Genomic DNA, 18,369 nt, shown 5'->3' with positions numbered 1-18,369 from the left:
AAATCCAAATCTCTTTGCAAAATTCAAGTTAAAAACCAGCAATAAAATCAAGTTTAGATAAGTTCACAAAATCACTAATTCAAATCTCTTTGCAAAAAGTAATTTTGCTCACCAAAGGTTTTTGTCAGGAAAATCAATTATATTCTCATATCAATCAATAATCCTAAGATCTAAATCCAGATGACTAATCAAAGATCTAGCATTAAGAACAACATATGGTGAAGAACAAGAAAGATAATGAATCCAAACAATTAATCAATCTAACAATCCATGAAATCCTTAATGAGAAACCCTAAACCTAACAAGCAGATCTACTTAGACATAATTATAATAACACAAATTATGAATAAAATAGATAACATTAAGAGATTAAAGAAGAAGAAAAGGAGTGCTGAATCTTCTCTGAAGGAGTCTTGATTCTTCTCTCTAAAAGCTCTCTAAAAATCTCTCAGGGTTTTCTCTCTCAAAAGTTGCAGGAAAATAAAGCTTAGGTCTAAACAATGACCTAGAAATCCTATTTATATTCCTAAAACACGTCCAGGGACTAATGATGCAAATATGGAAAACTTTGAGGCAGCTTTGTAAATCTTCAAAACTTGTGGGAAAACTTCCGATTTCTTCTTTGGCTATGCATCGATCGACACTATCAATTGCATCGGTCGATGCCTTCTCTGAATTCGTCTCCCAACTTTGCAGCTTCAGCCTCAATGCTTGAATGTATTCCAAATCCTCCTATGTAGCTCCATTATGTTCCTATCCATGCTAAATCCTATGAAGACTCAAAAGACTCTAAAAATACCAAAAAGACTCTTTAAATAAGACTTATATCATGGCTAAAAACACCTAAAAACCATGATATATCAACTCCCCCAGACTTAGCCTTTGCTTGCCCTCAAGCAAAACACATAAACTTAGACCTGTGAAAGAGGTTTGAAAATGCAGGAACTCATTTTCTTTTTAAATTAATGCCATGATCACCCAAACCATAATCCATATGCTTAGCAGATAAATCAAAATGGAACCACCATGTACTTCTCCGTTGACATTCATAGCATCCCAAATTCAAACCAAATTCCACTACTTCCTCCATTAAGCCTTCATCGGTGTGTCTCATCAATTTGATCAATGTCAAGAACCTTCTAGACTCATTCCCGTATTATACCATAACAAGCAAGATATAACTTGTACAACATGTGGTACTCTTTCTCTCCTCTAGACTTATTCTATCATTATCTTCCTTTGAGCTTTGCTTTGTTGTTTTCGTTTTTTTTTTCTTTTCAAAGGTGTAGGCGAATAATGGGGTCATCGGTAATTTACCTACCCCTCGCTTCCAGACTTTGTGTGATCATTTGACTCAAGAATAGAATAATGAGGTCACCTGTAATTTACCTACCTCTCTAAACTGATCAAAATCATCTCATCTTTTATTCTCTCTCTTTTTTTTTTTAAACAAAGCTCTCAGGAATAATCTTTTAAACTTGAATAATGGAGAGGAGTACAATTTTCTCTTGAAATCTTACTTGTCAGGTATGAACAAGGAGTCAAGCTCTATGAACATCAATCTCCTTGATGAGTTAAAAAGATAAGTGCATAAATTTACCTCAGGCTTTATGGATTCTGTTGGAAATTTGGATGTCTCTGATTTACTGGTCAGCCATTGGATTTTTCATTAGTTGGATTTGTGGATTCAGTCTGCAGCATTAATCAACCAAGGCAGTACACTAAAAAGAAAAATTACAGTCCCCAACAAATTTTGACTCAATAAAACCATTTTTTTTTCATGAATAACGCTCAAAAACAAAAACGTAGTTAGTAACTGCCTCCCCCAGACTTAAACAACACTGTCCCCATTGTTATCAAGTAAGAGATTGGCGAATAAAATAAAAATAAAAATAAAAATAAATCAAAAGAAAAAGGAAAAAGAAAAACCTACCAGTGGGTTGCCTCCCACTAAGCGCTTGTTTTCAGTCATTAGCTTGACTGTATCGGATTTCAGGCATCCGGTGGATCGGTACATGGCAGTGAAAGATTCCGAGAGAATGTCCTCTTCATCGAAGGGGGTGTGTAGGCAGTAGGTACATGAGATCTGCCAAGAATGTGAGGATCATGAACAAGGCGGGACTGAGGTATGGGTGGCTTTCTTTTATGTCCTGAAAAATCATCAATAGAAGAAACAAGCGCTCTACGATAATCTCGTGGCTTGGTTAACTGCAAAACAGTTTTTGTACCTTTGAAATTCTTATTGATGAATGGAGAAGGTTGGAGTGAAGAAGATGCATACCTTGGCCTTACCTGTGTGTTTTTGACAGTAGAATGGTGAAATTTCTGCTTTACCACTGGTCTAGGACTTGCAGCTAAGTAATCAACTCGAGAATCTTCGGTTTTGGACAAGTCCGGACGTTCTCGTGGAGGTGTGTCGATCGATGCAACAGCTGCATCGATCGATGCTGAGCCTGCAACTCGTGTTTCCTCAACGATTCTGTAATTAACCTCAAAAATCCGTGTTTCCAATACAAAAACGCCATCTACCAGCGACTTGTCATGGATCAGAACCTCATCATGGTCTATAGTACTGATTAGATGATCTACACTCCAATCTTCAAGCTTAACAGCTTGCTTACTCACATCCTCAACAGTCTCCATCTCTTTGACATACCTAGCAGTAATGTCTCCATGAAGCTCTATGATCGTATCGTCATCAGAAACAATCTCCACAGAAAATGTCTGACCATCAATAGTGGGAGCCCTTCTCAGCTTGTCCTTCTCAAAGTTCGTAACCAAATCTTCTACATTCAGAGCTATGTGTCCCTTCTTAACATCAATGATTGCACCAGCTGTAGCCAAGATAGAGCTTCCTAAGATGAGAGGATCACTAGGCTCTTTGTCATACTTCAACACCACAAAGTCAGTGGGAATCATGCAATCTCCAATCTTGATTGGAATATCCTCTAAGACACTTTCAGGAATCCTTCTGGATCGATCAGCTAAGATAAGAGAGATCTTAGTTGGCTTGAAATCTGTCATCCCAAGTCTTACAACAACAGAATATGGCATCAAATTGATACTAGAACCAAGATCGCAAAGAGAGTGAGCAAATCGTTCTGCAGAGATAGAACAATCAAGTACAAAGCTTCTAGGATCTGATTAATTTCTCTGCAATCCTACTCTGAATCATTGCACTCACTTTCTTAGAGACAACCACTTCCTGCTTCCTCTCTTTCTTTCTCTGTGGAGGTTGATTCAACAGAATTGAGCTGACATCCTTGGTTAGCAAAGCTCCTTCCTCAGGACTCAAACCATTAGTGATCATCCTTTTCACATATCGCTTAATCCCAGGAGAAAACTTGACAGCATCAATCAAAGGCATCTCAATCATTACCTTTTCCATCATAGCCTTGCATCTAGCTTCCTCAAGCTCCTGCTTAGACCTCCTACGCTTAGGAAAAGGAACCTTAGGCTTATAAGCTTGCTCTGAATCAGATGGTGGAACTCGAAGAGAAACCAAAGCTGTTCGTGGGGTGTGTCGATCGATGCTGATGTTGTGTCGATCGACGCTTGATTGAGTTTGCATCGATCGATGCTCTTGTGTAGTGTCGATCGATGCTGGCTCAACAAACGTATCTTCGTCTCCTTCCTTCACCAAAATCACATTACAAGCATGCTTGGGGTTCGACTCTGTTCTTCTAGAAATAAGTTCCTCTTGTCTTTTGACAGATCCAGCAGTCTGAATCACTTGATTCTCCAACTTCTTGACATGAGTGTTTAATGCTTCAAACTTTCTATTCAACTCAGTGTATACAAAATCAATATTTCCATGGAAGTCCACTGTCAACTGCTCTTGACCTTGAAGAATCTGCTCAAGCATGGCCTTCCTTCGACTCTCAGAAGAAGTCTTGGGAGGAGGAGACTGATAAGAAGAATTACCATAGGTCCTTGTATAGCCGCTGTTTTGTTGTTGCTTTTGGTAATCCTGCTTAGGAGTGTAGCCTGAAGAGTTTCCATTGTAAGGCCTGTTACCCTGTTGGTTGCCAAATTTTTGTGCCTGATACCCAGCTCCATACACATAGTTGACATCTTCTTCTGTAATCTCTGGCTTTGGCTCAAAAGTCTCAACATCTTCAGAAAAATGGACAGACTTCTTTCCCACAAGAAGATTGTGCACTGTATCCAACTTAGCATTCACCGTGACAAACTGATTTGAAGCATGGCCTTCATGTGCTCTTTTCCGCTCTAAGTCTGCATTCTTAGTGTTGTTGCTTGAGGCTAGCCTTTCTATCAGCTGTTCAGCTTCATCCGGATACCTTGTCTTGAAGTTCCCATCACTAGCAGCATCCAAAGCCATCTGATATCTCCAGTCAATACCACTAAAAAAATATACTAATCAACTGCACCTCTGAGAACCCATGATGCGGACAATCTCTCTAGTATGCTTTGAACCTTACCCAAGCAGCGTTGTAAGATTCAGCTGGTCCTTGCCTAAAGGTGGAAAGCTTAATCCGCAGCTCATCGGACATCGCATCATCATATAAGTAGTTGAGGAAAGCCACCTTGATGTCATGTCAGGTCTTCAGAGATCCTGGTTTCAACTGCCTTAGCCAATGAGAAGCTTCCCCAGGAACAGAGTAGGGGAAAAGCTTGCAGTAGAGATAGTCCTCTGTGACTCCATTGGCCTTGATGCTTGTGACTATATCCTCAAAGTGTTCAATGTGGTCTAGAGGCTTCTCATGTGGCAAGTTCTGGAATGGCCTTTGTCCAACAAGAGCAAAGTAGGCAGGTTTGAACTCAAAATCATTCCTTGGGAATGGATGAGGGAAAATTGCAGAGCGGTTCTCATAGAATAAGTCTGGTCTGTTGAAGTCTGCAAGAGTCTTGACAAGCTCTCCATTGTTGTCCCATCTAGCCTGAAGGTTATGCTGGTCGTTACCATCCAAATTCGCACCGGCTCTGGCATTGCGTCAATCGACGCCAATGTTGCATTGGTTGATGCGTTCTTGGTTGTGTCGATCGATGTCGTCATTGGGTCGCTCGACGCCACGTGCATCTTCCTCAACCACGACGAGTTCTTCCTGAATAACTCGTCCTTCAGCATCAAGTTTCTGGCCTTGCTAATTACACACATGACCTTCTTGTTCCTCAAAACTCCAGCCTCATCTGGTCTCAATATGATTGGGTTGACCATCTTTGCTGATTTGGCTGTTTTCTTGTTGTCACGCTCTAGCTGTCCTAACTCTTGGTTCCTAAGCTTCACAACTGGACCAATAGGTTTCTTCCTGGTGTTAGGCTTAGGAGGCATGTACCTGAAACACACAAGAGAAAAGAAACAAAAGCGTTTGAGTAAAATAGAAAAATAAAAATTTAGACAAAATCAAAGACTTTAATCTAATGGTGAATCAAAAGAATCCCCGGCAACAACGCCAAAAAATTTGATATGCTCAAATTTATCCTAGAGCTACTCTCTCAAATTAAGAGAACAATTGTAGTACTTAGGGATCGAATCCACAGAGACTCCAAATTCACACAATAGATTTAATAATCTTTTAATTATGCTAAACAGAAATATTGTAATTAAATTGCAATATAAAACAGAAAATAAAAGAGTTGTAAAATTCAGAAGGATTAAACGCTAGGCCTAGGGAAATTCTCAGGAAATCATGGAAAATCGATCAATTAATTAAGCAAGTAAGATTCAATAATTAAGCACCGTTCTTGAACTCTAAACACAATTGTAAAATAAATCAGTTCGCACTGCAAATATTATCTAAATTTAAAACCAGAAAATCCAAATCTCTTTGTAAAATTCTAGGTTAAAAATCAGCAATAAAATCAAGTTTAGATACGTTCACAAAATCACTAATTCAAATCTCTTTGCAAAAAGTAATTTTGCTCACCAAAGGTTTTTGTCAGGAAAATCAATTATATTCTCATATCAATCAATAATCCTAAGATCTAAATCCAGATGACTAATCAAAGATCTAGTATTAAGAACAACCTATGGTGAAGAACAAGAAAGATAATGAATCCAAACAATTAATCAATCTAACAATCCATGAAATCCCTAATGAGAAACCCTAAACCTAATAAGCAGATCTACTCAGACATAATTGTAAGAACACAAATTATGAATAAAATAGATAACATTAAGAGATTAAAGAAGAAGAAAAGGAGTTCTGAATCTTCTCTGAAGGAGTCTTGATTCTTCTCTCTAAAAGCTCTCTAAAAATCTCTCAGGGTTTTCTCTCTCAAAAGTTGCAGGAAAATAAAGCTTATGTCTAAACAATGACCTAGAAATCCTATTTATATTCCTAAAACACGTCCAGGGACTAATGATGCAAATATGGAAAACTTTGGGGCAGCTTTGTAAATCTTCAAAACTTGTGGGAAAACTTCCGATTTCTTCTTTGGCTATGCATCGATCGGCACTATCAATTGCATCGGTCGATGCCTTCTCTGAATTCGTCTCCCAACTTTGCAGCTTCAGCCTCAATGCTTGAATGTATTACAAATCCTCCTATTTAGCTCCATTATGCTCTCATCCATGCTAAATCTTATAAAGACTCAAAAGACTCTAAAAATACCAAAAAGACTCTATAAATAAAACTTATATAATAGCTAAAAATACCTAAAAGTCATGATATATCAATGCTAAACAAATGATTATACACTAGAATAAGAAAATAATTTACTATATTATTCGGTGAACAGTGTTGTTGATCTCGAATGAACAGTGTTTCTATTGTTGAAATAAAGAATGTCATCGACATACTGAAGTAAAAAAAAAAAATTGGTTAATGGTATTTCTGTTATTAATTGAATGAAGAAGAAGATTTTTGGTTTGAGTTTTTTTTCTCTTTCCTAAATACTTAAATTTTAAATTATCAAGGGTGCAGATTTAATTAATCTGTTATTGAATGCTACAGATTAATATCACCCTTAAATCTTATTATAATGAAAAGATCACAAAAATTTGGTCTTAATTTAATGGTCCATGTAGAAATGCACTTGTTACACATGTATATCGCCGGGGCTGAACTTGACTTCCTTCTTTTGATTCGAATTGAAACTCATTGCTCACCATACCACCTGTAATCAGTTTAAGTGCATAATTATATCTACTCACAGACACAAAGACAAACACAACCATGTACATCAGCTTTGAGTAAACGGACGTGCTTATCAAACGGCTTGTGCATTTTAATATTGATGTTTTGTTATTGAATTAATCAAGAATGTAACATTGCATTCACTCAACAAACCGTATTGTTGTCTTTTAGCTATATGGGTGATTACGGTAGTAAATAACCCAAGTCAAATTATCTAATGAAATTGTAGTATTTATATTATTCACCAGCTTTTATTTTTGCCAGTCTTAATTTGGTTTAATAATAGTTCAAAACATATTATACAAAAACTTGATTCAGCACACGCTTAAAACTTGAAATACAACAAAATTTTAATGAACATAACAACAATGCGATGAGGAAGAGAGAATGCATCGATGAGTGACTTAACGAGTTCTGATGCTTTGTCGCTTGTTTCGGCCAAATCTCTTCATGAACCACTCATGCTTGTATGAAACTGCTATGTATCCCATCGCCAGCCCAAATACAACTCCAGGTGCAAAGCCTAAACCTGCTGCGTTCCAACTGAATGATTCTTCTTCTTCTTCTTCTTTTGACTCCATCAGTTCGGATTGTGGTGGTGCTAGCGCTTTGATATCTCTGCAAACATCCTTAAGGGAAGGACCATTAAGTCCGGGGTTTCCTTCATAGGAGGAGCAATTTTGTCGTTGAAATTGTGTGCCTTGTGGAATGGAACCTACAAGCTGGTTATGTGACACGTTTATCACTTCGAGAGAAGAGAGTGCCCCAAGCTCAGGAGGAATTTCACCAGAAATCTTGTTTTGAGATAGGTCGAGTGACTCAAGATTCGTCAAGTTTACCAAAGTAGATGGGATGTGGCCGGTGAAAGCATTGCTTGACAAGTTGAGAATAAGTAGCTCCGTCAGTAGACCAACGGAATCAGGAATAGGTCCATGGAGTTGATTTCCTGAAAAATCGATGGATGTGTAGATTGTAAGGATACATTCCATCTCCATTGCTACTCCTTTACTCATCAACACAAGTGAATAGTAGGAGTTTCCTGAATTAATGTACTCTAATTCTATATTATCATCTCTCTTAGAGGACATCGCAGTCCAGTTCAAAAAGTAATCAGATGGCAATGTACCAAAGAAGTCATTATATGATACATCAATGATTTTCAACTGAGGAAATCCAAACCAAACCCCATCAGAATTATGTAATGTGCCATTAAACTTGTTAGAGCGGAGGATGAAAACTTGAAGCTTTTGCAAAGATTTCAAGTGGAAGGGAAAAATGTCATTGAATGTGTTGCTTCCCACGTTCAAAACTTGCAAGGCAGAGCAACCACCAAGAGAAGCTGGCATTTTGCCCTCTAATCGGTTTTGACTGACGTCAAGTGTTATTAAGCTCTTGGCATTCTGAAATATTTCGGGAAGAATGCCGCTGAGACTGTTGTTACGGAGATCTAGATCTGAAAGATGATTGATCACCATAGTCTCTAAACATCTAGGAATTGAGCCGTTGAGGTTGTTGTTTGATAGATCTAGAACTGCTAGAGTGCTTAGTCCACATACTGATCGAGGGATCTCTCCAGTGAAGTTATTCTTAGAACCCGAAAAATAATAGAGACGCTGGGAGGATGGGATGAACAGTGGTCCTTGGAAAGCATTTGAGCTTAGATAAACAGTACTGATTTGACTCTCAAGAGAAACTTGTGAGGATCCATTGAAACCACTGAGAGAGTTGTTAGAGAGATTCAACTGGAACAACTTTGGCAGTCTCCACAACCAGTCTGGTACTTGACCTTTGATTTTGTTGTTGGAAAGATCTAGTGTTTGTAGTTTTCTTCCATTTCTTATGAACTCAGGGAACTCAATGATGTTGCAGCCTCGCAAGTCCAAATATGCCAAATTTGGTAGAAAATCCGAATCAGAAGTGATGTTTGTTGTTGAAAGAGGAATGCGTGAGAGAGATAACGAGTGAAGCTTCTTAAGAGGCGAGAAGACATTTAAGTCAACTCCTGGACCAATGACTTTGTAATTTTTACTTTCAATAGAAGATATTCCCAATCGTAGTAAATTAGGTAACAGAGAGATATTCCCAATCCCAGTCAAATCGCTGAATTTGTTATAACTCAAATAGATTCGGGTCAATGAGGGAATCTTGAGTAGGGATGAAAGAATGGCTCCTGTAAAAGAATCATCTCCACCCAAAAAAGACTCTAATTTGGAGAATTGGCTGATGTTTGGTGGAAGGAAACCTGTGAACTGATTTGGAGAGAGCCAGAGTCTACGTAGTTGGGTAAAATTGAGTATCGAAATTGGCAAATTTCCATTGAGCTTGTTAGAGCTAACATCAAAAACAGTCAATTGTTTTAGATTGCCAATTGAAGATGGGATTTCACCAACAAAATTATTCCCACCAAGATCGAGAATAGAGAGATGAGAAAGGTTCCCAAGTGAAATCGGAATCTTTCCTGAGAACTTAGAGACGGAAAGGGTCAAAGAAGTCAAATGTTTGAGCCTGCTAATGGAGTCGGGTATGAGACCTGAAAAGGCTGTGCCTTTAGTGGACATCTCTACTAAAGAGTTATTTTCACGAAACATGGGAAGATTGCCTCTTAGATTTGGATTTAAGCTTAATCTAATGGACTGTAAGCTCGGTATCAGAAGAACACTACTTGGAAACTCTCCAGACAGGTTGCAGTTGGTAAGATGTAGTGACCTTAGAGATCGCATGTTTGAAAACTCATGGGGGATAGAAATGTTTACATTGCTCATATCCAGTTTTCTAAGATTCCTCAAATTTTGAGCAAGTAGATGAAGAAAGGATCCATCAATGGATAAAAACGAAGAACCATCATAATCAAGAGAAGAAGAAAGATCGAGAGACACCAACTTGGTTAGCTGAAGAAGGTTGATTGGAATTTTGCCTGATAGTGAAGACCAGGAGAGATTAAGTCTTTTTAGCTCCATGAGTTTGTCAAATTCAGCTGGGATTGGCGAACCGGTGAAGTTGTTGTAAGCAAGGTTCAAATCACGGAGATGACGCATTCTGAAAAGACTGCTCTTGGATTTAAGCGGGCCATGGAGGTTGCTGGAACTAAGGTCTAGCCCGATCACTTTGCCCGACTTAGCAGCACAGGTGATACCATCCCAAGAACAACAGTCACTTCTGTTCACCCATGATTCTGTCTTTGGATAAGAGGACCCATATGAAACAACCAAATACCCAACAGGCTTCTGGATCGAAAACTCACTCTTGAACTCAAGAAGAGCATCCCTTTGGTCAGAATGACACAAGCGTTGTGTAGAAGAAACAAACGTGTTTAGAAAACTTGAAAGAAGAAAAAGGAAAGAGATGGAACGAAAAAGGAAGCTCATTTTCTGATTAGACAAGAAAGCTTTCATATTTGTGGAAATGAAAAAGTAATATGAAGTTTCTTACATGAATCTCATGGCAATTGCAATTAAAGTTGGCAGTCAAATTTTTTGATACAAAATCTTCTCTTTTTGTATAAATATGAACTATTGTATAAATCAACTGGTTCAGAATTGATGATTTGTTTCTGTTTAATCATGTAACCTAAAAGTGTCAAACAGATTAATTTCAAAGCTTGATTATAAAAAATCATGTTTTAAGAAATTAGAAATTTGGAGTTTAGTGAGGACAACAATAGAAAAATCAAAGTGCCGTGTAGCTTAAACCAACTCTTCAACTTTATATGGGAGTTGGGACTCCGTATGGCATTTTTTCTGTGAAATGCTTTCATAGTTGTCCTCTATCCAATTCCAAACCTGAAACTTACGTCAGTATTAACTTTCCAAAATTTGCGTTTCCTTAATTTTGAGCCACAAAACTAATATTACTTTCAATATTATTTAATAAATAAAGACAACGAACAAAACATGTAGACTTGGCTATTTGGTTGAAGAGTTTTGTTCTCAAAACTGTGCTACTTGCATTAGTAAAAAAGCGATGCCCATTGTCTAATATCACCAAACCCTTACGTCACGTTTTATCTCTCATCACTGCCTCTTCATCTCTCAAATTTCTGTTTACTAATACTCATGTAGTTTCTTACATGATTCTGATGGCAATTGCTATTAAAGTTGACAATCAAATTTTTTTGAAACAAAATCTTCTCTTTTTGTATAAAGTTGAACTATTGTTTAAAAAGTATTAGGGTAATAAAAAGAAAAAAAGTGAGTTCATTTAAAAGCTTAAAGGGGTATATTGTAGCAATGTTTGTTGAGAATTCTAAATGAATTATCTAAAATAAAGTTAAATTTAATTTTTCTGAGTGGATTCTCTTAAAAATAAGAAATAAAATTACTTATAATTTAATGTCAAAGATAAAAAGATTATAAAATATGCAAAGATGCTTATTTATATAATCTAGTCAATGTATTAAAACACTGTTTACTCCACATTTTTATCTATTTAATTTAAAAGAATTTGTTAGAAATAAGATATGCTCAAATTAAACCCTAGAGCTACTCTCTCAAATTAAGAGGTCACTGTAATACTTAGGGGTTGAATTCCACAAGGACTCAAAACTACACAATAAATTATAGAGTTTTATGATTACGATAAACAAGTTGATTTAAATAAAGAAAAGCAATGCAAAATATTAAATTAAACTGTTGTAAATTCAGAAGATCAAAAAGCTAGGTCCAGGGAATTTCTCAGGAAATTACAAAATATTAAATCAATAAATCAGATCTAGAACTCTAAACTTTTTTGTAAAATAAATCAGTTCTCACTGCAAATATTATCTAAATTTAAAACCAGAAAATCCAAATCTCTTTGTAAAATTCTAGGTTAAAAATCAGCTTTAAAAACAGGTTTAGATTGCTCACAAAATCACTAAATCAAATCTCTTTGCAGAAAGTAATTTTGCTCATCAAAATGTTTTATCAGGAAAATCAATTATATTCTCATATCAATCAATAATCCTAAGATCTAAATCCAGATGGCTAATCAAAGATCTAGCATTAAGAACAACCTATGATGAAGATCTAGAAAGATAAAGAATCCTAAATAAACAAATCTAATAATTCATAAAATCCCTGTGAAAAACCCTGAACCTAACAAGCAAACTACTCAGACATGTTCAATGAAGCACAAAACATAATTCTGAATAATAAGCAATTGAAATTAAAAGAGTTAAGAGGGAGTTCAAGAATTTTTCTCTCAAAGTAGTTCAGATCTCTCTCCCAAAAGCTCTCAAAATCTCACAGGGTTGTAGAAAAATAAAACTTGCTAGAATAAAACTTAAGGGTTTTCTAAAACCCAAAAACACTATATATATGTTCTAAAACACGTTAGGGACTTGTGTTGCAAATATGGAAAACTTCGGGCAACTTTGTAAAACTTCCAAATTTGTGATTCTTCATCGGCTGAAGAGGGTGTCGACCGATGCTCTTGTGTGGTGTCGATCGATGCCCTTGTTTTGATCCGAGTCCAAATTGATTCTTCGAGATTTATGCTCCAAAATGATCCAAATTGCTCCACTTTGCTCTTTATGTGCCAAAGTCCTAGAAAACCTGCAAAGACTCAAAAACATCCTAGAAAACAAATCAAAAGACTCAAAAAGACTCCTTATATCATGGTTAAAAACCACAAAAACCATGATATATCAACTCTCCCAGACTTAGCCTTTGCTTGCCCTCAAGCAAAACAGAAACTTAGACCTGTGAAAGAGGTTTGAAAACACAGAAACTCATTTTCTCTCTAAGGTAATGCCATGATCATCCAAACCATAATCCATATACTTAGCAGACAAATCCAAATCGAACCACCATGTACTTCTCCGTTGACATTCATAGCATCCCAAATTCAAACCAAATTTCACTACTTCCTCCATTAAACCTTCATCGGTGGGTCTCATCAATTTGATCAATGTCAAGAACCTTCTAGACTCATTCCCGTACTATACCATAACAAGCAAGATATATCTTTTTACAACATGTGGTATTCTTCCTCTCCCCCAGACTTATTCTATTATTATCCTCCTTTGAGCTTTGCTGTTGTTGTTTTTTTATTTTTTTTCTCAAAGTTGGCGAATAATGGGGTCATTGGTAATTTACCTACCCCTCGCTTCCAAGCTTTGTGTGATCATTTGACTCAAGAGTAGAATAATGAGATCACTGGTAATTACCTACCTCTCTAAACTGATCAAAATCATCTCATCTTTTATTCTTTTTTTTTTTTTGTTTTTTCTTTTCTAAACAATGCTCTGAGGAAAAATCTCTTCAACTTAAATAAGGGAGAGGAGTACCATTTTTATTGAAAATCTTACTTGTCAGGTATGAACAAGGAGTCAAGCTCTATGAACATCAATCTCCTTGATGAGATAAAAGAAAAGTGTAGAAATTACTTCAGGCTTTAATGGATTCAGTTGGAAATTTAGATGTCTCTGGTTTACTGGTCAGCCATTGGATTTTCCATTAGTCGGATTAGTGGATTCAATCTGCAGCATTAATCAACCAAGGCAGTACACTAAAAAGAAAAATTATAGTTCCCAACAAAAATTTTGGAAAATTTGACTCAATAAAAACAAAAATCGGTTTTGACACACTAAAAAGTAAAAACTGTGTTAGTAGTTAGTACTAACCTCCCCTAGACTTAAACGACACTGTCCCCAGTGTTTTCAAGTAAGAGGAAAGCAAAAACGAAATAAAAACGTATTGAAAATTGTAATGAAAAGATGAACTATTTTCGGGTTACCAGCTGGTGTCGACCGACACCATTTCAGTGTCGATCGACACTCATCACGAATGGTGTTTTGTTGGCCGAAACTCCTTGTTAGTTGCAGTTAGTTGTGTTGATGGATCAATCCTTAGATGATGATTCTGTTAAGAAACACTCAAACACAAGTTAAAAGCAACATGATAGATAGAAAGTTCATGATTTCAAACAAATTTCAAACAAAAACTGACTCAATACAAAAAGAAAAATGACTCAAAAGGAAAAGAAAAACCTAAAAGTGGGTTGCCTCCCACTAAGCGCTTGTTTTCAGTCATTAGCTTGACTGCGTTGAAGCTCAGGCATCGGGTGGATCAGAACGTGGCAGTGAATGCCTCTCATAGCATGACCTCTTCATCCAAGGTGGTGTATAAGCAGTAGAAGAGTGAGGTCTAGCAAGGATATGAGGAACAGGACCAGGGTGGGATTTTGGGATGGGTTTGCTTCTTTTATGTCCTGCAAAATCATCAACAGAAGAAACAAGCGCTCTACGATAATCTCGTGGCTTGGTTAACTGCAAAACAGTTTTTGTACCTTTGAAAGCCTTGTTGATGATAGGAGGGGGTTTGGGTGAAGAAGATGCATACCTTTGCCTTACCTGAGGACTATGGAGTGTGGAATGGGGAGGTTTCTGTTTGGAAACAGGTTTCTGACTAGGAGCAACTGTTTTGGACAAGTTCGGTCTCGGATGTGGAGGGGTGTCGACCGGTGCTAATGTAGCATCGATCGATGCTAAGCCTGCAACTCGAGTAGCAGAAACTTTCTCAACAGAAAAAGTCTGTCCATCAATAGCAGGAGCCCTCCTCAGCTTATCCATCTCAAAGTTCATACTAAAACCTCCCACATTCAATGCTATGTGGCCCTTATGTACATCTATGATGGCACCTGCTGTAGCCAAGAAAGATCTTCTTAAGATGAGAGGGTCCTTAGGCTCTTTATCATACTTCAGCACCACAAAGTCAGTGGGAATCATGAAGTTTCCAACCTTAATTGGAATATCCTCTAAGACACCTTCAGGAATTCTTTTGGATCTATCAGCTAAGATAAGAGCAATCTGAGTTGGCTTGAACTCTGTCATCCCTAGTTTCACAGCAACAAAATGTGGCATCAAGTTAATACTAGAGCCTAGATCACAAAGTGAGTGAGCAAACCGTTCTGCAGAGATAGAGCAATCAAGTAAAAAGCTTCCAGGATCTGGTAATTTCTCTGCAACTCTACACTGAATTATTGCACTCACTTCCTTAGAGACAACCACATCATGCTTTCTCTCCTTCTTCCTCTGTGGAGGCTGGTTCAAAAGAACTGCACTGACATCCTTGGTAAGCAGTGCTCCTTCCTCAGGGCTCAAACCATTTGATACCATTCTCTTCACATACCGCTTAAGTGGTGGTGAAAGCTTTACTGCATCAATCAAAGGCATCTCAATCATCACCTTGTCCATCATTGCCTTGCATTTAGCTTCCTCCATCTTCTGCTTGGACATTCGTGGCTTTGGAAAAGGGACTTTAGGCTTATACACCCTCTCAACTGCTTGAACCTGAGATTTTGCAACTTCGGGTTCTGTCTGAGAGGGGTGTCGACCGACACCCAGGTGGTGTCGATTGACACCATCATCTGAACCCGAGAATTTGGTCGAGTTTTCTTCCTGTTCTGCAGAAACAATTGCACCAGCATCTTCATCTCTCACTGATATGGCATTGCAAGCATGCTTGGGGTTTGACTCAGCTCTTCCAAGAAGAAAACCCTCTTGCCTTTTAACAGATCCAGCAGTCTGTGCCACTTGACTCTCCAATTGCTTAACATGTACATTCAGTGCATCAATCCTTCCAGTAAGCTCTGTGTAGACATTATCAATCTTCCCATTGAATGTCACTGTCATATTCTCTTGTCCTTGAAGAAGCTGCTCAAGCATGGCCTCCATTCTACTCTCAGAAGGAGTTTGTGGATGTGGAGATTGATAGGAAGAGTTTCCATAAGTCCTTGTGAAGTTGTTCCCTTGTTGCTGCTTCTGAAAATCAGGCTTAGGAGTGTAGCCCAAAGAGTTCCCACTGTAAGGCTTGTTGCTTTGCTGATTACCGAATCTTTGTCCTTGATACCCAGCTCCATACATATAGTTGACATTCTCCTCTGTATTCTCTGGTTCTGACTCAAATGTCTCAACCTCAGCCNCACTGATATGGCATTGCAAGCATGCTTGGGGTTTGACTCAGCTCTTCCAAGAAGAAAACCCTCTTGCCTTTTAACAGATCCAGCAGTCTGTGCCACTTGACTCTCCAATTGCTTAACATGTACATTCAGTGCATCAATCCTTCCAGTAAGCTCTGTGTAGACATTATCAATCTTCCCATTGAATGTCACTGTCATATTCTCTTGTCCTTGAAGAAGCTGCTCAAGCATGGCCTCCATTCTACTCTCAGAAGGAGTTTGTGGATGTGGAGATTGATAGGAAGAGTTTCCATAAGTCCTTGTGAAGTTGTTCCCTTGTTGCTGCTTCTGAAAATCAGGCTTAGGAGTGTAGCCCAAAGAGTTCCCACTGTAAGGCTTGTTGCTTTGCTGATTACCGAATCTTTGTCCTTGATACCCAGCTCCATACATATAGTTGACATTCTCCTCTGTATTCTCTGGTTCTGACTCAAATGTCTCAACCTCAGCCGCAAATTGAACTGACTTCTTACCCACTAGAAGATTGTGAACTGAATCCAGCTTGGCATTAACATAAGCTAGATGTTTTGAATCAAATCCTCCATGCAATCTCTTCCTTTCAGTATCTGCTCTCTTAGTGCTACTGCTGGAAGCCAAATTCTCAATCAAAGCTTCAGCATCTTCTGGAATTCTTGTCTTGAAGTTCTCATGATTTGCAGCATCCAAAGCTAGCTGATATTCCCAGTCAATCCCTCTGAAAAAGATACTCAACAGCTGCACTCTTGAAAAGCCATGGTGTAGACAGTCCCTTTGATATGCCTTGAATCTTACCCAAGCTGCCTTGAAAGCTTCATCTGGTCTTTGCTTGAAGGAGGACAGCTTGACTCTCAGCTCATCTGACATTGCATCATCATAAAAGTAATTGAGGAAAGCCACCTTTACTTGTTGCCAAGAGGTCAAGGATCTGACTGANTCCTCCATGCAATCTCTTCCTTTCAGTATCTGCTCTCTTAGTGCTACTGCTGGAAGCCAAATTCTCAATCAAAGCTTCAGCATCTTCTGGAATTCTTGTCTTGAAGTTCTCATGATTTGCAGCATCCAAAGCTAGCTGATATTCCCAGTCAATCCCTCTGAAAAAGATACTCAACAGCTGCACTCTTGAAAAGCCATGGTGTAGACAGTCCCTTTGATATGCCTTGAATCTTACCCAAGCTGCCTTGAAAGCTTCATCTGGTCTTTGCTTGAAGGAGGACAGCTTGACTCTCAGCTCATCTGACATTGCATCATCATAAAAGTAATTGAGGAAAGCCACCTTTACTTGTTGCCAAGAGGTCAAGGATCTGACTGACAACTGTTTCAACCATTGGGATGCTTCTCCTGCAAGTGAGTATGGGAAGAGCTTGCAGTAGATGTAGTCTTCAGTTACTTCATTGGCCTTGATACTGGTCACCAAATTTTCAAAATGCTCAATATGGTCCAAAGCCTTCTCATTTGGCAGGTTAGAGAAGGGTCTTTGTCCAACTAGCTGGAAGTAGGCAGGCTTCAGCTCAAAGTCATTCCTTGAGAATGGAGGTGGAACAATTGCAGAGCGGTTTTCATACATCAAATCAGCTCTGTTGAAGTCTGCAATAGTCTTGATCAGATCCCGGTTTTGATCCTGTCTTCGAACTGGGTTATTAACGTGGTTGGCAGCTCCACGTCCGTCTGCTGGAAGGGGGTGTCGATCGATGCCCTCTGGTTGGCGTCGATCGATACCAAGGTTAACCTCCTCATCGGCAACAGCTTGCTGGTTGACAACTGGTTCAGCAATCACATTGCCCTCTACATCAAGCTTTCGGCCCTGCTCATTGCGCAAGTGGCCCTCTTGATCTCTCAAAGCATCATCCTCATCACGAACCAGAACGATTGTGGTAACCATCTTCAAAGATTTGGCTGCTTTTCTGTTCTCACGCTCAAGTTTTCCCAACTCTTGGTTTGAAAGATTCACAGTAGGATCACTCTTGTTGCTCCTTGTGTGAGGTCTAGGAGGCATGCACCTGAAACACCAAAGAGAAGAAAAACCAAAACATGTAAGTAGAAAATAAAAATAAAAATTTAGACGAAATTAAAAACTCAAATCTAATGGTAGATCATTTGATCCCCGGCAACGGCGCCAAAATTTGATATGCTCAAATTAAACCCTAGAGCTACTTTATCAAATTAAGAGGTCAATGTAATACTTAGGGGTCGAATTCCACAAGTACTCAAGACTACACAATAAATTATAGAATTTTATGATTACGCTAAATAAATTGATTTAAATAAAGAAAAGCAATGCAAAATATTAAATTAAACTGTTGTAAATTCAGAAGATCAAAAAGCTAGGTCCAAAGAATTTCTCAGGAAATTACAAAAT

General features: G+C 38.1%; 1 protein-coding gene across 1 annotated transcript; it reads right to left on the bottom strand.

Moving 5' to 3' along the window:
* LOC104742830 (receptor-like protein 12) lies at positions 7,505-17,892 on the bottom strand. Its single transcript, XM_010463884.2, has 4 exons — positions 17,740-17,892; positions 16,077-16,325; positions 15,584-15,840; positions 7,505-10,364 (listed from the first exon to the last, which is right to left on the bottom strand). Exons 1-4 carry the CDS (start codon positions 17,890-17,892, stop codon positions 7,505-7,507), a joined length of 3,519 nt encoding a protein of 1,172 aa, XP_010462186.2.

The sequence above is a fragment of the Camelina sativa genome, chromosome 14 (genome assembly GCF_000633955.1).
Source record: "Camelina sativa cultivar DH55 chromosome 14, Cs, whole genome shotgun sequence".
Taxonomy (NCBI): domain Eukaryota; kingdom Viridiplantae; phylum Streptophyta; class Magnoliopsida; order Brassicales; family Brassicaceae; genus Camelina; species Camelina sativa.
The sequence above is the reverse complement of the archived record's forward strand: the minus strand, read 5'-3'. Positions and strand labels throughout refer to the sequence as shown.

Coding starts and splice junctions, on each gene's coding strand:
- LOC104742830 (XM_010463884.2), bottom strand. CDS start 17,892: ATGGTTACCACAATCGTTCTGGTTCGTGATGAGGATGATGCTTTGAGA. Junction 16,326..17,739: donor AAGCTGTTGCCGATGAGGAG/GTTAACCTTGGT, acceptor CCTGATTTTCAG/AAGCAGCAACAAGGGAACAA. Junction 15,841..16,076: donor TGGCACAGACTGCTGGATCT/GTTAAAAGGCAA, acceptor CCTGATTTTCAG/AAGCAGCAACAAGGGAACAA.